This window comes from Ambystoma mexicanum, chromosome 6p (assembly GCF_040938575.1).
Source record: "Ambystoma mexicanum isolate Mex_15411 chromosome 6p, UKY_AmexF1_1, whole genome shotgun sequence".
Taxonomy (NCBI): Eukaryota; Metazoa; Chordata; class Amphibia; order Caudata; family Ambystomatidae; genus Ambystoma; species Ambystoma mexicanum.
In genome coordinates this window covers 1500444004-1500470465 of record NC_090935.1, presented here as the reverse complement: position 1 = coordinate 1500470465, position 26462 = coordinate 1500444004, and the positions used below count along the sequence as shown (strand labels likewise).

Genomic DNA, 26462 nt, shown 5'->3' with positions numbered 1-26462 from the left:
TAGTCCCGACACCAAGCATCCTCACACCTCTATACCTAATAGCTGCACCAGACTGTGCAGACTGAGGACGCGCACGCTACCAAGGTCCTTCTCTTCGCAACACATTCCAACATCACACAGAAACTATAGACTAGGTTCCCGCACATCCGTCTCCCACAACCTTATGGCCAGGATTCCTCACATCCTCACACCGTGTACTAGCCTCACACCCACTCCTAAACCATCCATCCCATCCAACCTCAAGCAGAAAAAACAAACAAAACAGCAGCCTCCCAACAGAAGTCAGGTAGCGCCAATACTCAAATGCGCATTACTTAACACTCGATCGCTCACTGCCCATGCCTTAGAAATCAATGAGCTCATCTCCAGTCTCGACCTAGACCTGCTAGCCATCACAGAGACCTGGCTACATGAAGCTTCAGGCCCCGCCATTACTTTAGCTGTGCCAGTAGGCTACTCCATCCTTAGGCAAGACAGACCTACAAAATCGGGGGGGGGGGGGTTGCCCTAATCTATAAAGACATCCATCATATCAGACCCACACCCCGCACATAGGAAGGGAATGCAGACATACTATCGGCCAAACTACCCCTCTCTCACAACAACACCATTAACATTCATGTCATCTACCGGCCCCCAGGACTCCCAGCCGATTTTCAAGGGCAAATCACGCACATTCTCAGCGAAAACTTTAAAAAATCCACCAAAACCTTACTCCTAGGTGATCTTAATCTAGGCTATAACGATCCCAAGGACAAAACAGCAACCTCCTTCCTCAAGGACCTCTCCAACCTAGACTTCACACAAAAAATCGTGTCACCCACCCACACCAAAGGCAGAACTCTAGATTGGCTGGCCGACCATAACTGCAGCTCCTCTATCACATCCAATACATTCCCCCCTTTGACAGATCACAGCTGCATACAATTCTCTATCCCCACGATACCTTCCAAAAAAACACTAGTACATAAATCTGCCACCTTAGCCAGAAGCTCCAAAAAATTAACTGCAGACAACTTACGCCCCCTTCTCAACACCCCATGCCTCGCCCCACCTTTCCCACAAGATCCTAACATCCTAGCAGACATACTCAAGGATACGCTCACCAATGCTATAAATTCCATTGCTCCTCTAGAAGAGAAAAAAGAAAAAAAGTCTTTCCATTCAAACGCATGGTTCACAGAGGACCTCCAAGCTCTGCGTAACAAAAAGCGCCAAGCACTTAAAAATTGGCAGGCCAACCCATGCAACATCACCAAAGACTTATTCAAAGACACCGCAAAAAAATACAAAACCGCCATCTTCAATGCCAAATCTGAATCATACAACCGTCGAATATCAGACTCGAAGTGCCACTCAAGAGGACTCTTCTCCATCTTTAAAGAGCTCACAGTGCCTCCCACTTCCACTGACGAGATCATTAAGGATGAAGGCTGGTGCAACAGTATCCAAGCCGCCATGCTCAACAAAATAGACCTCCTACAAAACAAAATCCGTGACCACTACAATACCCTGCCGAAACAGAGTCGGCACTCAGATTCTCAATTGTCTAGCAAAACCATTAACATGCCCAAATTTGCCTTTAACGAAGTTTCAGAACTAGAAGTCCTGGACATTCTGAAACATTTGAAACCATCGACTTGCAAAGCCGATACATGCCCTCCAAAGTTAATCAAGGACTGCGCTGAACCACTTGCCCCACTCATTACCGCATTCATTAATGCCTCATTCAAGACCTGCTCTGTCCCAGACAGTCTTAAAGAAGCTTGGGTGCGCCCACTTCTAAAAAAGCCCACTCTCGACCCCACGGTGCCTAACAACTACAGACCTATAACAACAGTCCCTTTCCTTCTCAAGATTTTAGATAAAGTGGCACACAGCCAAATCCAACTATACCTTGAAACTAACTCCATCCTAGGTACCAGACAGTCAGGCTTCCGCAAAGGTCATGGAACAGAGACTGCTCTGCTGGACCTTAAAAACCAAATAACCAAGATACTGGACACAGGTAAACCCGCCCTTTTACTTCTCCTCGACCTCTCAGCGGCATTCGACCTAGTGGACCACAAGACCGTCACCTCACACCTCTCCCACTCTGCACACTTCTCTGACCAAGCCACCTCCTGGATAACATCATTTCTTGAAGGGAGGGCCATGAAAGTCTTTTCTAACACTTCTAACGCAACACCATCCATAATACACTGCGGTGTCCCTCAAGGCTCTTGTACAGCACCTACGCTATACAACCTATTCACTAAGCCCCTTTTCGATAAACTGGATGCACTTGGGATTGCCTACACCAACTACGCAGACGACACCCAAGTGCTCCTCCCAATAACAGGCTCATACCACAAAGAGGCTCTGGCTCTAAAACACATATACGCCACCATTCAAGCCTGGATGGCCACTAACGGCCTATGTCTTAACGGGGATAAGACTGAAATCCTTATCCTCGGCCAAAAATCCACACTGGCCAGGCTAGATAGTCGCTATGCCAATTTCAACATCGACAACTGCACTATCCCAGTCCTATCTTCTGTGAAAACGCTAGGGGTCTACATTGATGCAATGTTGTCTATGGACAAACAAGTTAGTGCCATTGTCTCCGCATCTGCACTAAGCACTAAATTCATCAACGGCCATCAAACCATTCCTCTCCAAAGAAAACTGCCTATCAATAGCAAGAGCTACCATAGGCGCTAAACTTGACTATTGCAATGCACTCCTAGCCGGCACCTCTGAAAAAAACCTAAACAACTTCAGGTCACTCAAAATAACGCTCTAAGAGCAGCCTTAAGCATCTCCAAAAGGTACCACATCTCACTGGCAAGACAATCTGTTCACTGGCTCCCTGTCAAAGAACGCATCACCTTCAAGGTACTGACTACTACCCACAAATGTATCCACCACCCTGCACCATCATATCTCTCAGACACTATTCTCAGACCGACCTCATCCAGACCTACCAGACTGTGCTACACTAACCAACTCACTGTACCACGCATCAATAAGACTACAGCAGGAGGGCGGGGTTACCCCTACATAGCACCAAAACTCTGGAACAATCTCCCCCACGCTCTAAGAGCAGAAGGCTCCCTCACAGCGTTTAGAAAAAAACTCAAACCCTCTCTCTTTAACTAAATTTCCTCTACCTACAGCCAAACAGGCACAAATTGCTAAATATTGTTATTGTCTAAACCTGTATGCTTGTATGCCTCTATGCTGTAACTAAGTCGCGCTATTCCTGTAACCAGCGCTATCTCTGTAACCAGCGCCACGATGCCTCAGGGCTGATTCTGTGCGCTTAACAAATACGAATAAATAAATAAATAAATTATTCAACAGCTTTTTCTCACTGCTGTTAGCTGTACCACAAAGCATAAGTAGAGTTGTGGCCGACATCTTGAACTAAGTGAAATGTTGAGTTTAGATGGAAACCTCCAAGCACTCATCGCATACTTCATTTATAGAGGTCCATACAGTGATAGGTGCCTTGGTAATATGCACCAGACTACATCTGCTAGGGCAAAATCGAAGTATGAGGAAAAGGCATTTTCATGGTGAAACACAAATTGGCACGTGAACGGCAACAGTTTGAGTTTCCTATTCACCAGAATTAGGACACAGCATGATTAACGCCTAGCTGCACATTGAAACCAGCGACCACAAGGGAGACTTGGGACGAGTACAGAACCAAACTGTGGTCATGTGTACATGCGTCTTAGAGACAACTCCAGACCTTTCTTGTTCCTATAATAGAGAGATGGCCTTGAAGGGATGGGAGTTGGAAAATGTGTAGACATTCACATTTAAGGATTTGGGTTCTCACACACGGCTCTGTGTCAGGCACTGGTCTGGAGTTGTACTAGGTCAGTCTAAATACGTGATGCAGTAAATGCAGCAGCGGAAACCATACAAATCAATGAATGTGCTTTATTAAAATGTTAATGAGGCACATGCATCACTATCACATCTTCAAGATTTAACCGTACACACATATGCCTTGCCTGATCATTTTTTTTTGATTCACCTCAGAGTTATGTTGATAAATGGACACTAGGAACAAGAATGTCCTTATGATGGCTGAACATTTCAGAACCGGAATAGTAGGCACCATACTTGGCCAAACAGATGTGGAAGCCCATATTGTGTTCAATCCCATTTTTCGCAATCCCTTAATGAACTGTCCCAGACTGTTCCTCATCTGCCCTCAACCTCTGCCTCTAGGTCACAATACTGACTATTATCCCGAAGGGAGAATGCAGAAAATATCTCTATATGTAACTGTACAATGCACTTGGAGTTCAACAGTGGATGCCAACATCTTCCAAAGGTCAGGCACAACAACACATGCAGGGTATAGCCTACTAAATCTTCTATCGGCCAAAAGAAGAGAAATACATAGAAAGGCATTTTTCGGATTACTACAAAAGGATCAGCAAACCAACATCGGGCCTCATTATGAGTTGGGTGGTAGCCCGGCTGTAAATCCACTGGCGTGCCGCCCAAACAAATTACTGTTACCACCCCTTGGCCCGGCGTAATTTCCGCCGGAATACAAGTGGTGGTGTAATTCCCCATTTAATTTGAGTCCATTGGACTCAATGGGGCTTTTTTGGCGGAATTACTGCGGCAGTGAGTTGTTGGAGGATTTACCTGCAGGGTTTTCCTGAAGGCAAATCCTCCACTCCAGGCCCAAACTTGTAATTTGGTGTAGTGGTAAAGTTGGCAGTAACCTCCAATTTTACCACTTACCGCCATACTCGTAATCAGGCCGATTGTGCCTTAAATTCAGCCACCTATTAGAGGTGAAAAATCAAGAATTTGAGGTAGCTTCTTTTCTTTCAGGCAAGCAATACAAAATGGTGCAAAATAAATGTGCTACTTCCAGTAAAATCTGTCTGAAATATGTAACAGATCATTGCTAATTAAAAGGACCATCTGCTTACACCCAAGCATTTTATTTTAATGCTGTATCTAAACTGAGATTATCTCCCGATAGAAATCCGGCCAAACATGACTTAGGATAGAATACCAGCTACTTTCACAATGCTGCAGCAAGGTGGGAATTGATTAATATTGGTTTTATGTACTTTAATTGATATTGGTTGAGTTTTATAGACAGGACAGTGATTAAGCCCTTGTCCACCTAGAACCAAGCTTGCAGTTGTTCATTAGTGGTGTAGTGATGTGTACTGCCTTGAAAAGGATCAATGCATTTCCTGACAAAGAAAATGGCTCGTTACCAATAGTTTGCATTCATGTAGTCAATCAAAACGAATTGGTGGTTAACAAAACGTGAAATGTTAATTACTCAGGCAAGTTAGCAGATTATGAAACACATCCTCAGAGCTATTTGTATAAGAACAACCAGTCCCTTTTCAAACACATCTATCGTCACTACTTGAAGAATGGTGCACTCGTTCAACCTTGCACCTTTGTCTAGGAACCAAGGGTGGCACCGTAAATATAACACTGACCCCATGATGCACTTTAACTGGTAGTATTCGCGTTAAATGCAAATGACACAATGCAAAAAGCAGCAGAATCTTTTCTGCCCTACCTCATTGACTCCATCAGTCACTGTGAACTTGAACTCGTCCGCATGCTTCTCCTGCTCACTGGTGTGGATGTACTGGATGCTGCGGGAGTCCAGGTCTGCCTGAGTAAACGAGCTGAGCCTAGTGCCTACGAAACCAATTGGGGCGAGAGGAAAAGATGGCCATTGGTATCAACAAGAAGGTCAGCAATGAAGAAATGACCCGTTTGGGGCATGGTTCACACAGATTTACACTGCAGCAAAAGAGGAGATACCAGGGACCATCTCAGATCTGCACCTAAAAACAAGCTTGAGTCACAAGACCTACACGCGGTGCGCATCCAGAGATTCCTGGATAATTTCAGAGAAATCTTTGGGAATCGCATTTACATGTGAGCATCTCAGATATGTTCCAAGCATCTCCAAATCGGCCGCTGATTTAGGCTTTGTGAATCAGGCATGAGGCAACAAGTTCAAAGCACAGATACTGAAGGGCGTCGCCTGATTTGCTCCAGTGCAGGTCTTCTTAAATCAGCCTGTTGCTGTTTGCTATAAGATAATGCAGGCCCAATGCAGAAAAGCCTTCACAGTTAAGCGTCCACCATGAACAAGGGAACACATGAAAGCGTTGAACTGTGTACACACTCTGCAGAAAAGAATCACACTGGGGGTCATTTTTTAAAACCTTGTGAATTGCATTAAGGGGATCTGTTCTGTTTGTGCTTAGGTACAAAAAGGTCCCCTCTGTGAAATACTTGCCATTTTCCCAATTAAATGTAATGTTTAGGGGAGGAACACTTCTTCCCCTTTTTAGGAACCTTTGACTCTTTGGGATTCCGCTTGGGATTAGGCTTTTCTTTAGGCTTGGCTAAGGTAGCTTTCTTTGTTTGAGACTTTGTGCATGAGCTTTCTACGATGTTACTGTAAGGGAGCAGAAGTAGGAGCTGACACTTAGTTGGCAATGTGGCATTCATGTTGCTATAAACATTTATTGACAAAATAATAATGGAAAAACCCTTACCTGGCCCTTTTATTTTTGTATTTTATATAGCTGAATTTAATCAACTTTTAAAAACAAACCATACAGTAATTTCATCGATTTTACAACATTGTTAAAATACAATTATTCAATCTGTTCACTATATTCAATTTAAAAGCAAATACGTCACTCTAATTTCAGATGCTAACTTAATGCCAAGTCAAATAAAATAAATAAAATACACAGATATTTGAGATCACAAAATGAGCACTAGATAATTTGAATTACTCAAAAATGGATTAATGCATTACTTAAAAGAGAGGAATCGTAACATAAAATAAGTTAATCAATGTTTCCATCCATTTGATTGTCAAATAGCTTCAACTCAGTAAGAAATCTGATTGCATTAATTCTTAGTGAAACGTTATTGCCTTCCAAGATTAGTTGCAACAACAAATCAGAAGACCTTTCCGTAAAATTCATTAAATACTGTCTCAAAAATTGTATGCGCTTTTGACACAGGAGGTCACATTCAGTGAGTAAGTGATGGAGATTCTCAGACTTCCGCAGGCAATGTCTACAATAATTGTCCACAGGTGATATAATCCTGCGCCTCGTCAAGATTTCCCAGGTGGGGCACAAATTGAATCTCAACCTTTGAAATTCTAATCTATGCATCACTGATGGTGACTTGACCAAATACGGCTAAGTAAGACCGCACTTTTTGCGTATTTGACAGGGACCTTTAAAGTCCTGAAGTTGCAAGCAACAGGCTCCGTTTCTTATCCAGTCACAATTGAACATTTTAATTTTAACTCTTACGGGATTCTCTATGAGCGTTTGAAGGGATACATCTGCAACCTGGCCCTTTTCCTAAGAGGGGTTTCCCTGCCTCAAATTAATACTACTGGATGCCATCAGGGTGTCCCTCCAATACAAAGTAATCCACCGTCCTGTGTCAAAATATATTTCCACACCTTACTCTTTGAACTAAACTAATGAAAAGTGGGGATCTTCTTGGTCCGGAAGAATGACTCCCTTCTTCTAGGTTATAGATCAATGTTCACCCCCGGGTGATGGGAAAAAGTAAAGTTATTTGCAAAAGTCTCAAACGCTTTCTTGGATTGATCTTCCAACAATGCACGAGGAAAAGAAAAACGTGTATCTCCACAGTGTTAGGGGCATGACTCACACTAATCATCCTCGGGTTTCTCAATACTTTCTTAAAGCCAGTCTGAATGCCCTCTTTCTCCTGACCTTTTATAATGTAGTGTAATGCCAGGAGGGGTTGTAACTCCCTTCCCCTGGTCTCTCTTGGGCTTTAGACAATTCCAAGAGTATGACTCCCTTCTCTTGGCTTCTTGCAATGTTCACAATGCCAGGGGGAATGATTCCCTTCCTGTGACCTGTCTCAAGCCTCTCACAATGCCAAGAGAATGACTCCCTTCTCTTAGCTTCCCTCAGGCTTCTTGCAATGTTCTCAACCCCAAGGGGTAATTAACTCCCTTCCCCTGACCTTTCTCAGCTTTTGTCTCACAGCCAACCTGGTTTATTATCCTGCCAGGTACTGTGACTCTGAAAAGGACTTTGTGTGCAGTTTGTTATTGGGAGCGGTCCCAGGCCCGTTCTCTGCGCCTCTCTCTCTACTGCAGAACAGGTTTACTCTCCTGCCAGGTACTGTGACAATGAATAGGACTTTGGATGCAGTTCCTTATTTGGTCGAGGTCCCAGATCTGTTTTCTCTGCCCCTCGCTCTACCGCAGACCTGATTTACTCTCTTGCCAGGTACTGTGACTATGAAGAGGACTTTGGAGGCAGTTTGGTATTGAGCGTGGGTCCCAGACCCATTCTCTCTGCCTCCCTCTCTGCTGCAGACCTAGTTTACTATCCTACCAGGTACTGTGACTATGAAGGAGACTTTGGAGGCAGTTTGTTATTGGATGTGGGTCCCAGACCCTCTTAAAGAGATTTCCTGCCTTATCCCAGGTAATCCCTGTACCTTACATGGGAGCTCCCGGTCTTTCTCGCCGATCTCCGTCTTCCCCAAGGCTTCTGACAGCTTCCGTTTGGCTTCTCCGGTTCTCGTGCTGTCTCCTGTGGCTTTGCAGCACTTCACTGGAGCCGGGCTGTGTGTCTTCTCTTAACAGCGTGGTTCAGCATTTTCTCTCGCCTGGGCTTCTTCTCTTCATGCCTTTCTGGTCGGCCATGGACAGCGAACCGAGTAGGGACGCTTGGATTCGCCGTCTCGCATCCTGGTCAGCAGTTTCACCTTCTACTGCAGACAAACATTCTCCTCACTCGCGACACCTCCAGGGAGGGTCTGACAACTTGTGGAGCCCTTCCTCTGTTTTCATCAGCAGGTTGGACTGTTCAGTTTCAAGGTGTCTAGGCCTCTCAGTTTGGTTCCACGGGTCATTCAGCATTGCTCTGAGGATCTTCTTCGTCTCAGTATTGATGTTCTCATCCTCTAATGGGTTACCTGCGCTCTTCTTTGTCACAGTTTCTACATATGATTTACCTAGTAAGTCCCTACTCTTCCTCGTTCCAGTACTTCTTAGGGAGGTTGACTCATCTACCCTACAGAGGTACATAGAGGTGTGTGGGATTATGGAACCCTGTGTAGGGTAGGAGGATGATGGAGCTGGTTATGGGCGTTGGGCATACCGCATTCACCTCAAAGAGTTGTCCCTAGTCACATAGTTTGAGTCCCTCCCCATGAGAGTGCCCTCACCTCACTGGCCTCATGGGAAGGGGCTCGTTAAAGGGGAGAAGGGACGACATCTGAGGATTCGTCACAGTCACCCACAAGGCCCAAGTCTTTGAGATCCTTCTCTAGCCAAACTCTACCTGGGACTTGCCTCTGAACACTTACGGGAATCCTTATCACTCCTCTATTTAATGCTAGAGTGACAGGAATGACTGGGAATCTTTGAAGGGGGGGATGCTAACTTGTTGGGCCCGAGAGGAGCTCTGGCTAGAGCCTTTGAGTTACGAAAGTGGTGTAAACCACAGTTATACTGGCACCAGTATCCCTGATAGCAGTAGTAATTGTGCTATCTCCCAGTGCACTATCATTAAAATAATACTTGGTTTTGTCAGGGATAGAAGAAAGTCTTCAGCAACTTGTGGCTCCCAGAACCCAAGGGACACTAGAGTAATTTCTGCTCCAACGCCTCTGACCAGGAAACAGGAGTGAAGGCGGCTCCTGTGAGTATATCTCCCTCATCATAAGGGAATTCCAGATTCACAGAATGGTCCCCCAAGGATGTGTGCTTACATCCGAATCCCCTTCACATAGTCAATTGGCCCAGAGGTTACACAAAATCCTGAGGTACTCATCCCTAGGTAGGCATCCCTACAGCTTTTACCTGCTTTTTAACATTTGTTAATAACATAGGCATCCTATGTAATGATGGCCACTATGTTTTTTTCAAAGGGAGTGCCATAATTGATCTCTGTTGTGCAAGCATTTGCATACTGCTGAGTTTAAAAGAGATACACCACATGATGCAGTGTCAGGCATGGAAACCCAGGCTATTCCTAGGAGTCCAGCCCTACCACATCATACAGTGAACCATCGTAATCCTTTGAAAAGAGCAGCATCACAGAAGCCGTAGCAGCCGTGCTCTGCCTGATATATTCTAGGCCTCATGTAAAATGAAGCTTAATGTGTAGGCGCTGGTGAAAATCAGACAGCTTCTTTGTCAGGAAACATATTAAACACTGTGCTTGTATTGGATGCAATATATTTAAATATACATAATGTTCAAATGCAACAAAAAAGTTTTTTGAATCATTCAAATTATGCTCAAACCACAACAATTGGAATTTGCGGGTTTGTGGAGTGGAAAACATGCATCAGAGATCATTTCATACCTGGTGATGATGCATGCTCAAGGTGACCCAGCTGGGGCTGTTTAGTGATGCGGAAGAGGAGCTCCCCTGGCTCACTGCCTTGGTCTGTAGCCGACAACTGCAGAGTTGTGATTTTCTTCAGAGAGTTTTCATCCAGCACCAGTCCTTTGTTTGCAATGATGGATGGGGGCAATTTGTCTTCTGGAGGTTTCACAAACATGAGACATCTAAAGTCAGTTGCTACCTTTAGATCATTTGCTCTCAATATCTCCCATCCACTAAAGTATAATTTCTCAAATAAAATAATGTACAAGGCAATTGCCCATTTTCAATCGAGTTGAGTTCGTAAACAAACAAAATATGACTGCATCAACTTCAACGAGAGTCCACCTCCATTGAAAACTGGGGCTTAAATGACAAATGTAACTGGTTGGTCGTGTTCACTTCCTTAAATCCATCAACGTGTGTACCAAAAGTTCTTTTCAAAAGGTTTGGTATAGGTGTATTCAAATCTTTTTTTTATTTGATGCTTCAATACATCATCACAAACAAAAGCAATTAATCCATGAACTACAAGTGCTTCATGAGAGGTGCTGCCAGGGGGGACACCCATAAACAAACAATAAGGGTTGGAAATACCATGATAGAACAGACTCAACTCAATTTACCACATTTAGAAATATCACAGGGAAACTCCATATCATTTTGTCATACATGTGCACAGCAGAAAGAGCATATTATATGTTAATATGTTCCAAAGGAAAATCAAATCATGCCTTCACGAATACATCAATCGTTACATTCCTAAGCTTATGGGATCTATTATCAATAAAATTCTTCTTGCTTATAAACGTTCAATGGAAAAGCATTAATCCCTACTCTGGGTGTTAAAATTCTGTCAGAGACACTGAAATCCATCTAGTCACTACATAAAAAGTGAATGCAGTGCACACAATCTGTCTCTTTAACATGTATAGGTCTGCAGGAAAGGGAAGGGAATTCCGAACATCCATGATAAGCTACTCCATTGAGTTAAAGTATCAACTGTATATCATTGTGTAGCTGGTGTTTACGCAAGTATCTTTTTAGCTCTGAACTTTCAAAATAATCAAAGGTGTTGATCAGGTCTACAACACTGTAGTAGACGTGTGCCACAGTTCCTATCCCATCACCCATATTATGGGAGGGGGTAGACTTGGCCTCTGACTCCCAACCATACCTCTACAGCAGAATCCCCAAAATGCAACACCTATTTTAAAATGCAATAAAATGAGGGATCTGGTCAACAGTGATGTTGGACATACAATCAGTCTCCCTCTGGATAAACATAATATTCTTACGGTGCATATATTTCTTTAAAATAAAAATGAAGGTAGGAAATAGCATTCCAAAATCAGAAATTAATAGACAGTACAAAGCATCCATCAATTGTATCCACTTACTGATGTATGCATTGACTGGCTTCAGGTTTTCCAACACTGTGGTAAATACCTGCTGTAGGCATACATTAACAGACCAGTCGTCACCCTGCCAATGGCATTTGTTTGTACAGCAAAGGCTTATTCAGATATACCATTACCCTCCTTTTTGAATATTTATCAGCAGGCTGTAAATCCCAGGCAAAGCAGAATTGCATAAAGTGTTCCCACTCAGTACTGGGGACCCAAAAGCAGAAATATCTGGTGAGCAAAGGGGGACTACAGAAGGTCACCCGATATGCTGCAGGTCTTTGGCCCCCCCACAAAATAAAACGCTCTATAATGCTAATTATTTGGAGACTGCAATGAGAGAGTATGGGTTGAATTATGCTAGAAAAAAACAAATTCAAATGGGGTCAAGCTAGCAGACCACCGTTGCTAATGGGCAGAGGCTCTTGCAGTGGAGAATACATTCCCGTGAGAACCTGCCCCAATCACTGTAGGTTTTTGAGTATGACATCCAGTGGGGTCCTTGGTGGATTCAGTGTGAATCTTGATGGGTTCTATATCTATGTGTTTTCATTTCTTTCGCTAAATAAATGTACTTTTTTTTATTTTCGCATTATGTGCATTTTACTCTGTCATTAAATCTCTTTGCTTTTCTTCATTTAACCTTAGTTCCAATTTTATTGACAACTTGATGAGGAAAGGAGCAACATTACATCTGTTCATGTTAGATCAGAAGGTTGGAGACTGAAGCACGCTTCTATGGAGTGTAAGGATGTTGAAGAATGATTCTGACACAAAGGTGGCAGGTTTTTGGTCATAAATGGAAAACCTCACTATTCCCATCTCTAGGAGAGGTTTCCCTGCTTCGAACTAAAACTAAAGGAGTTGTCAGAATGTCAGACAAATCAAAGTTCCACCGTCCTGTGTCAAATCCAATCTAACCCTCAAACTACAACTAAAGGATAAACTAACAAAACGTTCCTTCTCCAGGAGAATGGCTCCCTTCTCCTGTGTTTTGAACAGTGCCCAGCAATTTTTCTTTCTGAACAGAAAATACCAGAGGGAATGACTCCCTCGCCCTGGATTATTGGTTTCACCCAATCTTTTATCCAAAGTCCAGGAGAATGACTCCCTTGTCCTAGTACAAACTTATAAAGTTTCCAATAAAACCAGGGGGAATTACTCCCTTCCCCAGTGTTTCCAGTCGTATGTCAAGAGAATACGTCCCTTCTACTGAGGCTACTTTGCACAGTTCATCACAAGGCCAGCGGCGATGACTCCCTTGCCCTGGTATTGCTTGGTTCACTTCACAATATGACCACAGGGAATGCCTCCCCCTGGCGTCCTTATCATAACTCTATATCCAATCCCTTCTCCTGGTGTTATCTGATAAAGTTCTATCTCACTGTTGGGGTGCCAGACCCTTTTCTGCAGGCCAGTGGTTTCCTCACTACCACTGCGCCGAGGAAGATTTCCTCTGATGCATTTACTTTCAATGTTGGGTTTCCAGACCCTTCTCTGGTGGTCAATGGTTTCCTTGCTACCACTGCACTGAGAAAGATTTCCTCTGATGCGAACCTTCTCATGTAAGCGACCCCAGACCCTTCTCTCGTTGTGCCACCTTAGCCTGTGGTTCAACCCCTGGTTCCCCTCCGGTTCTCCTGTACCTTTCCCCTTGCCTTTTACAGGACTTTGGTATGTCGCCGAACAGCTGTTGTTCAGCGTTCAAATCTCCTGCCCTGGAGATTTCAGACGACGGCTGTTTTCCACAATAGAACTGGATACTGCTGCATCTGCCACCACTGTGCTCCTATTACGGCTGCATTGGGCTCTGTGGGCGGGCTTCTCTTCTCCAGGTCTGGCCTGCATCCAGGAATGTTCTATCTCTTACTGAGTTCTTTGTCTATTTTTATGTCACTTAGGGATTGGAAGCAATTGGGACCACGACTGAAGACCGGGGCCAATGGTCATGTGCGAAGGGAAGAAAGGTAGTGTTTTGAAAGATACAGTGGGTACGGCCGAAGGCCTTGGCTAGTGGACTCGAAAGAAAAGTAGTGGTGTGGCCATGGCTGAAGTCCCATGGCTAGTGGGCCTGTTTAGGAAACCTATTGGAGCAATACGCAGAGTGGTCACGGCCAAAGGTGCAAAAGAAACATATTGGGAGAACATGTATAGTGGACATGGCAGAAGGCCACAGCTAGTGGCCTGTAAAAAAAACAATTAAATAATAAAACCCTTGAAATTCACATAGAAAATCTTTGTTGGGGTGCAGGTAAGGTGTTGAGATTTAGCACAACAAAACCCTCGATATTCAGACGATGTGGGAAGTCATGACCAGCTTAACTCGGCGCGTTTCCCGTTGCAAAGCCCTTGAGCACATACATATTATAAGAGAATGGATTCACAATGACATACAAAATTACATTATGGGGGACATCAATTGGAGCGTGCTGAGTTAAGCTGATCTTGACTTCCCACTTCTGCTGAATTTCAAGGGTTCTGTTGTGTTAAATCTGGACACCTTAGGTATGTTTCCATATTCAGCTGATGCAATTTATTAGTGTTAGGTTGCCCTCTGCTGTCCAAACAGCAAAGTGCACCTATGTGTGCCCTTCTACTTCAACAACAGCTATCATTTTAACCAACAGAATGAGTGTGGTTCTTCGCGGTCACCTTCACCTTCCACTATCGCAAACATTCAGAATAATTTCAAGTTACTTCTTTCCAACGCCACTTCTCTTCACACAGGGCACAGCAGTTCCAGTGTCAATGAACCGTTAATTACCAGCTCAAGGTTTCAGTCTATAAAGAGCAAACAGCTGTAGGGCAAATACCTCCTCACAAGCTAAAATTGAAAGTAGGTGCTGTAATTATGCTACTACGCAATCTTATGCCATTACAGGGACTCTGCAATGGAACAAGGTTGACTATTATGCGTCTAAAAAGACGACACAGAGGCCTGTGTAATCGATGGAACTTAAATACTGTTCTTATACCGCACATACATCTGATACAAATATGCCTTTCAAATTCAAAAGAAGAGTTACGTTTAGCCTTTTCAATAACCATTGATAAGTCACAGGGGCCTATGCCCACTTCCTGGAAGCAATCAGTGGTAATGCCGATATTTAAGAAGGGGACAGAAATGACCCTATGAACTACCAACCAATATTGACCTTTGGAATGGCATATGTTACGCTGGGAACATATATATATATATATATATATGAAAAAGGGATGTCGACAGGGCGTGACTGTAATACTATCCCTAGTGTGTCGTACCCTGTACCCATGATCTCTCACGCGCTGAAGTTCCTCAGATTATTTGTTTCTGATATAAGGGAGTGTAAATTGTAAGCGTGAAGTGTAAGTAGAGACCATGAGGTGTGAAAGATCTATGCTTTTTTTTCTTTTTTCCCCAGGCACGTTCTACTCCAAGAGGGAAGGAAGGGCGGGCACATGTGAATCTAAGCAGATACAAGCATCAGAAATACGATTACGGTGAGTAACGGATCCCTTCTGAGGCTTGTGGATCTGCTTAGAATCACACGATTTGCATAGACTACGAGCAGTACTAGTAGAAGCAAGTGGGTTATTAGTAGGAAGCGCTGCAAAGGGATGTTTCAGCACCGCTTGTCCCACCTGTGTATCGACTCTAGAATGTGTGTCCAGACACTAATGTTGGGTGAAGGTGTGTACTGGCATCTAAAGGCACGTGTGATATGAAGGCTAAGGTTGCCCCCATGCCTCGAGTTGAGTGGGCTCTGGACCTAAAGGGAAATGCTCTCTTGGCAAGAGAGTAACAGAGTTGGATGCAGTTGACAATCCATTTTTAAATTGCTGCTTTAGAGATAGGGTCCCCTTCTCTTCCAGCGGCTACAGATACAAAGAAACAATCTGTCTTTCTGATCGGCTTTGTCTTTTGAAGGTACAGAGATGTGAGAGGAGAAGGAGAGAGTGGAATCAAAGATGATCCCTAGATTTTTTGCCTCACTGGTGGGTGAGGGTGCAGGGCCAAGGGAGGCTGGCCATAGTGACAGTGGGAAAGTGGGAGCAGGCGTCCCAATGAGGACGATGTCTGCCTTGCTGGCATTGAGGCAGAGATTGTTCGCAGCACACCAGAACTGAATTGTGGACAGACAGTTAGGGACGAGCGAGGAGGAGGAGGCAGAGGGTAGCCTGAAAGAGAGCTGTGTGTCATCCGCATAACACTGAAAGCTGGAGGTGAAGGCAGAGAGGTGGAGCTGAAGAACCAGGGGGATAGGCTAGATCCTTGGGGGACGCCACAAGTAGAGAGTGATAGCAAAGAGAAAAGATCCCAGTTCCACCTGGGAAGGACGGTCAAAGAGAAAGGAGGCAAGCTATGTCAGGACCTGATCTGTGATTCCCCAGGGTGTCACAGAGACAAGATATCAAGGTGTTGTGGTTTACTGTGCCGAAAGCAGAGGAGAGGTCGAGAAGAATGAGGACAGAGGGAGAGTTAGAGTCAAGATTTGAGAGCAGGTTTTCACAGGCGTTCAGAAGAGATGTTTCTGTGCCTCTGTATGCTCTGAAGCCAGACTGATATTCATGGAGGCAACCAACAGATTCTCTGTGGAGGGTAAGCTGAGAGATAGCCAACTTCTCAAGGAGTTTTCCCAGGAAGGCTGTGATAGAGATCGGTTAGTAGTTTGCCGGAATGGAAGGGTAGGCGGAAGGTTTTTTGAGCAGAGGGTGCACAAAAGAGTGTTTGAGAGAAGTGGGGAAAACTCCATTGGCGAAGGAGCGGTTACAGAGGTCTGCCAGAGCTGGGACGAGAGTTTCAATGTTGTCCTTGATGGTATTTGGAGGGGCAAGGGGCAACCTGTTTGGAAGAGGCTTTCATAGACCAGACATGCATAGAGACATCCTGAGGTGTGACCGGGGAGTGGGAGGAGAGAAAAGGGGGAGGGGAGAAGGCAGCCGAGGGGGGCCTAAAAGATATTGTTGCAAGAATGGGTGCAGAGGCGAGAGTGGTTAGAATGTCCTGTGTTGGCCTTGTTATTAGATGCCGCTGAGATGCAAGCTTGAAAATTGACTCTCTTTTTGGATCTTATGAGGAATCAGTATTGCCGGTATTGCCTTTAAAGAAGGCTGCAGCCCGGTGATATTGTGGCTTTTGGTGGTGCTCTTGCTTTCAGAGATGCTGCATTTCCCATCCAGGAAGAGTGGTGTTTGACTGTGACTACTTTGCAGGACAATCAGGCTATCAAGAACATGATGTGTTCTTGAAGAGAGGTAGACAATGCAACTCTTTGAAGGTGGGGCGGATGTGGTTAACATTTCAAGTAACCATAACTGATCCCAAAGTTGTCATGGATTCATATGGAAGTAATCACAGCCAAGCTGCTTTTATCATGGGATCACCCTGGGGCAATCTCATATCCAAACATTGGACAATCGCAAAACTCTGTCTTCCAGATACCCCACCGCCTAGGTTTGCTTTTAAAAGAGCAGCAAACATTAAAGATTAACTCGTACATTCCAATTTAAAAAAAAACAGCACCAAGATTGGGCCTCTGGGACCGAAGAACTACGTTTGGCCACTTCCTGTGCGGCCCCTGTTCTGTTTGCCGTTTCACTAAAAAAATGAAAGATTTTGCAATAGGTACAAAAACTTGGACCTTTACCACACTTACTAACTGCAAAAGACAGCAGGTTATCTACTGTATCGAATGCCCATGCGGCCTACGCTATGTTGGCCAAACTACCCGCCCAGTGTACATCAGAATCTCAGAGCACCGCTCTCGAATCAGATGCAAAACAGCATCTGCACCTTTAATCAACCACTTTCTAGATGCACACCACACTGCAGATGACATAAAATGGCGGGTTTTAGATGTGGTAAGAGACTCAACCAATGTTTTAAGGAGTTTGCACGAAAAAGAGGCCAGATGGATCTATAGATTGTCCTCCCATACCAATGGATTGAACAAGGAATTTCTACCCCCAGTATAAATCCAAAAATATGTCCCTGGAGCTACAGACTTTCTCAGGCTATCCCTAACACCTAGTTTTTCTCAAACTTCCACATGAAGATTCCAGTGTACATCCCAATTCATCAATCCATACCACAACTCCGAATATCTGACACATGATCACATTAACAACTTTCTCTAAACCACTAGATAATGATTTCAGTGCACATCCCCACTCCCATACCTTGACAATAATTCTAATACATGACACATGAATAATATAAGAATTCTCCAGGTTCGGTGGGGCCCCTGGGCCGTACTTGAAGCTGTTACAGCACTTTCCTAATTAATTCTCAACTTGCATAATACCACTGGAACGCTCGCCAAGGCTATTGATGGCAAGCGACCATTGCCATGATACTCTTTAAAAATGGCGAACATCCCTCTGGACTACTCATCCAAAACCGCGGCTTATATATATTTTTTTTAAATACACCAATGGTGCAGCGCGGTTTGTTTATTATTAAGCTTCAGAAATGATCAACACTGCTGCAATCATTTCCTTACTTTGTTTTTACAAGTAGTCATTTGTATGTACTTGTAAACTTGCACGTATGGTTTCCATACATTCGAGATCCACTTCCTACTTCTGGAAGTAGGCTCGCCTGCCATCCACCAATCAGCATGTTATTACGGCCCCACAAATTTGACAACCTAGATACGTAACAAAGGGCTTGTATTTCTTTAACCAATCCTGTTGCCGCCTACATGGCTTCACTTCAGGCCATTGTTTGCCTGGCTGCCGAGAAACGAAGACGCTGTGATACTGCAGGTAAGCAGAAAGCGCTGCCTCATTTTTTCCTTTCTGTTTTCACCGCTTCACTCCTGCTCATTGAGTTTCTTTAAAACAAAGGCATTTTCAGCCCTTATTTTTCTGTTCAAACCAACCAATCCACTCTCAATATGGCAGTACCTTACTGCCAACACACGTGTTTTCTTCACAGTCAAATGCCGAGACGCCCGTATTGACTGTTGTGCAACTGCAGGTATTTCACCGCTTCACTCCTGCCCTTTGAGTCTTTAAAAAGGCATTTCTGGCCCTCTTTGTCCAGTATAATGCTCAAGCCCTAAAACAAATAATTTTCTTTCTTTGCTCACCCACAGGACTCAGCCCTATTTACAACCCTCAGTAAATTGAATTACTGCACTTAAAACGGAAGCACCGGCCCAGACTACCACCTTCGAGTTGTTAGCAGTTTACTTGCCTATATTGCACTCTATGTACCTCTTTGGTCTAACCTGGCCTGCTCCCTACAGATACAGCCCCATTTACTGGGTAAGATGTCTGTAAGGGACCTGGAATTGTTTAAGCAGTCTAAAACACTGAATTTAACCACAAGATGTTCAGCCAAACTGATTCAGTAAGCCACAAGTTTTATTCATTTGTTTCCTTTTCTTGTGTCTGCTTCCCCATAGGGAAAACTCGCCCTGAGGAAGGCATCTTTTGAAACCCCTGCCTTGCAGGAGGCACTGTTGCCGAAACGTGTGGTAGTTGTCCGTTTTGGACACCAGCACTTAGGCAGACCTGCCCAGAGAATAATGCATCATGAGTGATGAAGGACAACTAAACTGAGAATTTAGAAGTTTAGAAAAAGAAAGAATGCACTTTCTTGCCCTTTTTGCCCTTCCCTCTTAACCTAACAATCTTTCCTTCTTTACACCAAATGCTTGTTTTCACACTTTTTCTTGTTCCAAATCTATTTACTGCTCTAATATTATATATATGCTCAAGTGTGATTTTGAAAATTTTGCCCAAAATATGTTTTTTCTTTTTCCAAGTACGCAGCCTTGAATATGTTAATTTATTTTTTTCTCTAAGCATCTTTGTACTCTCACAAAAGTTTTACTTATGTATAATGGAATAAATTGACAGTGTTTATGATACAAATTACTTGATGGCTTACAGAATCGTGATTTGGCCCACATCAGAACCTAAGTGAAATGACTAACACTGTAACAAAAAGAATTACTTTTGAGATTTATTGAACTTTTTTATTATCACGGTGAAACTGTTGTTTTATTGTAGTTGTCAGTGATAGGCAGGCCTGTGTTGGAGCCCAGTGTATCCTTCTTGAGTTTCTTCCTGCCAGACTTAGTAAGAGGTGAAGGGTAGGAGATAGAGAAGCAGTTAGAGAAGATTGGAGAGATAGTGAGCTGTTAGGTAGAAATTGATGTAGGAACACTGTGTGAGACTACACAACACTATTCTGCTTGGTATCAGGTAACCCACCATTTGGTATAGGTCTGTACTACACAAGTTGGTAGTGTGACTGAGCAGCCAGGCCTATCGCAAGAGGGGTAAATGTGAGCTGTAGAAGTTAAATTTACAGAAATACACGTAACCAAGTAACACTTAAACTCAAGGTTTCAGTTATAAATAGTAATTTATTTATCATCAATTTTTAAATAAGCATTCTTTAAAAAGGGCAAGATATGGAACACTGTAAATATACTTTAAAATACTTTTCAGAATCAAACAAGTTAGTGGATACTCTTTGGATATGCTTTGTACACACTTCCTACACCCTGAGGGGACTGCATTCACAAGGACAGTAATGGCATTTATGTATTACTAGTTATACTTTGCAGAATCTGAGGTTGCAGAAAGGAAATGTTTGAGGAAGAAAAAAGGTTAAACAGGTTCTCAGTATACTTGAGGACAACTAAATCTTCCAATGAAATCTAGACAAGCCTTTCCCAGGAATAACAGTCTAAAACAAGTTACCACCTCTGAGGGACAAATAATATCAAAGTCAATGGGCTAGAAGAGTCTGCAGGGAGCAAGGGCAGCCAAAGTCATTTCAAACAGTCTGTGGAGCTGAGACACTTCTTAGATAAAAGGTCTTGCACAAAGTTAGAGAGTTTGTAGAAAAATCACTTGTAGGGTCACAAGCTGTTAAGCCTGTGAAAAGCAGAGTCGGAATCAACTCTAAGGGTAAGCCACTGCAAGTCTCAACTGAGAAAGCACAGCTCAAAGACATTGAGGTAAGTACCCCAAGTCTAAACATTACCTTTGGTTTGAAGAAGAGTGGTCCAGCTAGATTTTGTCCTGTGGCAGCGATGCAGACACTGGGTTCCTGAGCCTCAGTCGTGGGGAGAAGAGGGAGGATGTCTGGAGGGCTCCTGCGGCAGCAATTTGGAGGTCGCCGGCAGCTATGGGCTCTTTTCAGTTTAGCAGCACTTCGCGGTTTCATCGCTTGGCAAACAGCACTGTCACGGATCTCAGATACCGGTTGGGCTTCCTTTGCTCCTTGGGTCCTGCAATCTGGTGAGGGGACTCAAGCTCTGGTTGTCCTGCTTCTGGAGGGTATTTAGGAGACTCCTGACCGGATTTCAAATGTTGCACTTGACTACGGATTTCTCGAACCCTGGAACTCGGTTCTTGCAGTAGCTAAGAAGTACAGCCAGTCAGGGAAGATGGTCCAGTGGAGTTCGTCTCAGGGTTAGTTGGTCGCACTAACCCAAGGGAAGAGGTTGTCGCTTCCGGAACTTCTCTGTCGAATTGAAAAAGGAGTTTCAGCACAGCAGCAGGGCTTCACTAGGCCATTCAAAACATCCAGGAGGATGCAGCCAGCTCCGTCCCAAAACCATTGCCTTTTCAGCAGGTTTATCCCATTCATGCACAGCCTAGGCTGTCAATCAAACAGCAGGGTGACTGTCCTGAGAGGACAGCCAGCCAGCCAGTCAGGACTGGTTGCATTCAGGCATTCCTAGAGACAAAGGACAGGGGAGTTTCGGGAACCTCCCTCACATCCTGCCTTTCCAGACACACTGGAGCCAGAGGCGGGGTTCAGGGGTGAAGCCCGCCAAATGCAAATTGAACAAACAGCCCAATCCTAGCTCAACACACAGAGTAAAACCCAAGAAAGACCTCAAACATAGAGAATGGCAAAAAAGAAGATATGGGGCCATTGTGACGAAATGGTCACCCATGGGCGCTATACTGCAGCTGAGGATTCAGCCTGCGGTAGAAAAGCACGATGGTAGGAAAATGTACCACTGCCACCAGCCATTTAAAGTTGTGAGGGTTGCACAGAAATGAGAATTCTCCCTAACATGAGCCTTTTGTACCATCACCTGACGACCAGCTACGTACTGAGGTGTTTGAAACAGCATGTTTTGGACCCTGTCTTCGGAGGGGTAGACTAGTCCGATGTCTGTTTTGATAAGTGCCCCCAGAAATTGCTTTACTTGGCTGGGCACTAGACTTGACTTCTTTTCGTTTATGGCAAAGCCCAATTGGAACAACAGATTGATATTTTGCTGCGTGTTTTGAAGGCACCTCTGGAGAGAGTCCCCAGTAATTAACCAGTCGTCTATGTAAGGGTACACTGGAATGGACTGCCTTCGCATGTGTGCAGCCACCACTGCTAGGACCTTTGTGAATACCCACAGGGCTGATGCAATGCCGAATGGTAGTACCTTGAATTGGTAGTGCTTGTTACCCTATTTGAATCTGAGGTATTTTTTGTGTGCTGGCAACATTGAAATATGAAAGTATGCATCTTTCATGTTCAATGTTGCCATTTAATCTCCTATTTTCAATAGTGGGATTGATTTGCTGCAGTGTTGTCATCCTGAATTTTTTAGGTTTAATATAAGTTTTTGCAGGGCACAGGTCCAGCACTGGGCGCATTGTTAAATCTTTCTTTGGAACAAGGTACAATGAATAAATACCTTGATTTTGTTCCATGAAGGGCATCAGCTTGATGACTTCTTTCTGTATTAGTATTTGGATTTCTTCCTGGAGGATATGGAGGTGTTCGGAGGACATTCGCCCTACAGGTGGTGGATGGTGTCGAGATGTTTCGAGGAACTCCACTGAGTATCCTTTCACCACAGTATCGAGGACCCAGCAGTCTTATATTATTCCCTCCCATGGCTAGGCGAAGAGTGTTATGCAACCCCCGATTGTGGATGCACGGAGAGGGAACGTGGATTGGCACGGCATTTGGAGGCAGGGGCTGCTGCGCCCCTAGAGGCTGCAGCTCTGCCTCGTCCTTTCCCGCAGCGAAACCCACGCTGCTGGTACTGGTAGGATGACTGACCATGCGGGCTGTAAAAGTAGGCAGCAGATGTGCCTGCTCCGGCTAGGCCTTGTTTTTCTGAGCTGAAAGTTACAGCATCTTTTAAACGCTCTTCTAGGAACTAAGGGCTTGTTGGAGATCTGAACAAGTGTCTTGATTGTCTCATGCTCCTTTAGTGGTGACTCCAGCTGGTTGTCGACTACTTTGCCAAAGAAGAGACCCTCCTCGATGGGCATATTGATGAAGGCCGCCTGTGTCTCTGGCTTAAATCCTGAGTCTCTGAGCCAGGAATGTCTTTTTAAGAGAGTACCCTCTGCAATAAACCTTATGGAGTTGTCTGCGGAATCCAAGACATTTTGTAAGATGTTTTGGGAAACCTGTTTGCCTTCGGTGGTGATCTTTAGGAGGTGGGAGCGAGCTGGTTCCGGTACTGAGTCCAGATGGCGAGTGACTTCATCCCACTAGGTGCTGCTGTAGCTGGCAAGCAAACTGGTGTTGTTTGCTATCCTGGTGAGGTACGCAGCAGAGGTCGTAATACGCTTTCCCAGTGTATAAAGTCTCTTGCACTCCTTGTTGGGGGGCGGGGGGGTGTCCGAGGTTGAGTGTGGAATACCAGCTCTCTTTCTGGTAGTGGTCACCACTAGAGAATCAGGCTTGATGTGACCCCTAATGTAGAGGGGATCTGAAGGAGAGGGCCTAAAATATTTCTCCACCCATGGGTTAACCACTCTAGTAAGAGAGGGAGTAGACTGGGACAGATCAACCCTTTTTTTGATGGACTCTAGGAGAGTAATAACCTGGCTAACGGCTGAGAATATTTTCTACGAAATCGGTTCCAGTGGGACTGGATTCCTCAGTGTTGATGCCTAAATGGTGAGCAGCCTTTTTCAGCAGTTCATTGTAGAGAGGTTGATCTGCAATAGGAGACGAGTGACCACCTTCAACTACGGAGGGGTCGACAATGGTGTCTGGGTTGTCCTGGTCTTGAAAGTAGTCGTCCTCATCTGCCTGGCCAAGGTTCTCGTGGACATCCACCCACATATCCTGGTCAGCCTGTGTGGACTGCATGTCCTCCTGAAAATATCCTTGTGAAGGCTCCCCGGGTGGCAGGGCTGGGAGAGAAGGCATTGACATTGGGGTAGGTATAGAAGGCTGCTCAATAGGCCTTGTGTGAGTGGGCAGCTTACTCATGAAATCCACAAAGAATTGGATTTTGCCCATAGTGTTTTCAAACTGTGATCGGTTCCAGGGGGCACTAGACAAGATAGATCTTGGCGGTTCTGGAGCGACCTTTGGGGACACAGTAGATGCTTCCACCGGACAATCCGCTCCAGGGGTATCCTCAGGCTCCCAAGGGCGCTTCTTATGGAGGGCGGAAGAGAAGGGTGAGGACTCCTCCTCATAAGGAGAGGTCTGTTTGTCTTGATCAGATTGCTCTTTGTTCTGTTTGTGATGTTTTTCTGGGCGCAAATTAAATTTTGCTTTTTCGGTGGCTGTTTCAGCGTTTCTGCCTCAGCCGTTCAGTGGTATTTGTGCGCATCCTTTGCCGTAGCGTATGCTTCGTTACCTTGTGGTAGGCGCGTAGGTGGAACCACAGCTGGCACGGTCTGCGTTATGTCGGTGGGCCGGGAGGTGTGAACCGACAGCATGCGGCCCTCAGTCGAAGGACCCGTCGAGGGACGGCCAGGGGGTATGTGTTTATGGGAACTGTGTGCGTGTACGCCAGCATCGCCAGAGGCCTTCCTCATAGCAGCGTGCTGCAACTGCCTTTTTTTAGACTTGGGACAGGCGTGCGGGATCTAGATTGTTCCACAGTAGTTTCCCCGAGCTCTGAATCAGAGTCTCAGCTGCCTTGGCCTTCGTGGTCCGACTCAAAAATCCTGGCATCTGTTTCTGAATTGGTGTATGCCACGGCCACCGCTTGGTCTGGCCATCCTTTAGGGCCTAAATAGCTTGCACACAGTGCAATGGGATTCGAGATGGTTACATGAAAGGCAGTGGTTGCAAACTCTGTTTGTCGGCCCATGGGATTTTTCTGTTGCACTTGGGACAGAATTTAAAAGGGGTGTGCTCCATAGTGGGAGGCGGACTCAAAGGCAGCAGAAAAAAACAGTAGGGGCAGGAAAAGGGAGTATACATACTTTAACAAAGAAGGATCAGTCCCCCCAACTCTCCTTACTGGTTAGGCCGAAGCCTAGTATAGTCCGGAGCCCGTCGTTGAAACAGAACTTCTGTTTCTGAATCCGAGATCAGCACTCGAGATGTTCAAAGAAAACGGCAGTCGAGTGTGTCAAAATGCAAACGACAGAAGAGGTTTGGATGAGTTTTAACTCACAAAGTAGCTCAAGCTATGGACTCCACGAAAGAACAACTTGTCATGATGGCGGCAAAACATAATCTGAGAGGCTTTGACGCGTGAGGGATCATGAGTACAGGGTATGTCACACTAGGGATATTATTACAGTCACACCCTGTCGACTTCCCTTTTCGAACTTCGAAAACTTCATGTGCAATACTTCGCAACTTCCACTAGATGTCAGCCTATGCAAGGCATGTGATTCTGAGAAGATCCAGAAGCCTCAGAAATATATATATTTTAATTTCTTTACATTTATAAAGCGCACAAGCAGCCCGTGGGTATCGTGGCGCTGTTACAGAATAAGGCGGCTTAGTTACATGAAGAATACAGTATGGCATAACAAGTCATCTGCATTGTGTTGGTTAGACAAAGAGTCAAGTTTTGAGAGCTTTACGGAAGGCAATGTGTGAGGGTTCGGCCCTGAGTGTGCGTGGAAGTGATTTCCAATGCCTTGCTGCGATGTATGGGAATCTTGCTCCGCCAGCCCTCGTTCGTTTTACTCTGGGGACTATCAGTTGGTTGGAATAGGGTGTCCTGGTGGGTCTGGAAGCATTTATTCTGTTGATCCTCGTAGAGATGTAGGGTGGGGCCGAGTGGTTGATTTACTTGTGGATTATGGCCATGGTTTTGAAGATGACGCGTTCCTTGATGGGGAGCCAGTGTGCCTGTTCCCTTGCGGCGGAGATGTGTTACCTTTTGTGGATCCCTAAGGCTGCTCAGATGGTATTGTTTTGAATAGTTTGGAGTTTTTTTAAGTTCTTCTCAGAGGTGCCCGCGAGGAGGACATTACAATAGTCTAGTCTTCAGCCAATTATGGCTTGGGTGATAGAGAGGCAGTTTACCGAAGCGAGATAGGGTCTAACTGCATTTAGCAATTTGGTGGCACATGCTGCTGAGGAGGCGGTAGCAGGGGTTTGTCTGGACATGGAGGGTAGCGTCTAGGTAGACTCCTAGGGTTTTTACGGATTGTGAGACTGGGATTTGGATATTGTCGATAGTGAAGGCTGTGTATTTGTTGTCGAGTTTGTTCAAGGTTTCTTTGGGCCCTACTAGTAGGAGTTCAGTTTTGTCTCCATTGAGACATAGCCAGTTAGCTGCCACCCATGCCTGGATGGTGGTGTATGCAGAGTTGCGGGACTTGTGTCTGTCTCATAGTCGCCAGTGAGGGGGAGGAGAACCTGGGTGTCGTCGGCATAGTTGATGTATGCTATGCCTAGGGAGTCCAGAATGCCGAACAGAGGTCTGGTAAAGATGTTGAAGAGTGTGGGGGAGATGCAGGA

The 26462-nt window shown here is 44.8% G+C and overlaps 1 protein-coding gene across 1 annotated transcript in view; it reads right to left on the bottom strand.

Moving 5' to 3' along the window:
- The window catches only part of FRAS1 (Fraser extracellular matrix complex subunit 1), a 1618415-nt gene that overhangs the window by 496511 nt on the left and 1095442 nt on the right, over window positions 1-26462 (bottom strand). Inside the window, exons 45-46 of the mRNA XM_069626341.1 lie at window positions 10395-10574; window positions 5564-5688 (exon numbers count right to left, since the gene is read on the bottom strand). Of these exons, the coding sequence (XP_069482442.1) occupies window positions 5564-5688; window positions 10395-10574 (305 nt within the window). The remainder of the gene's footprint in view (window positions 1-5563; window positions 5689-10394; window positions 10575-26462) is intronic.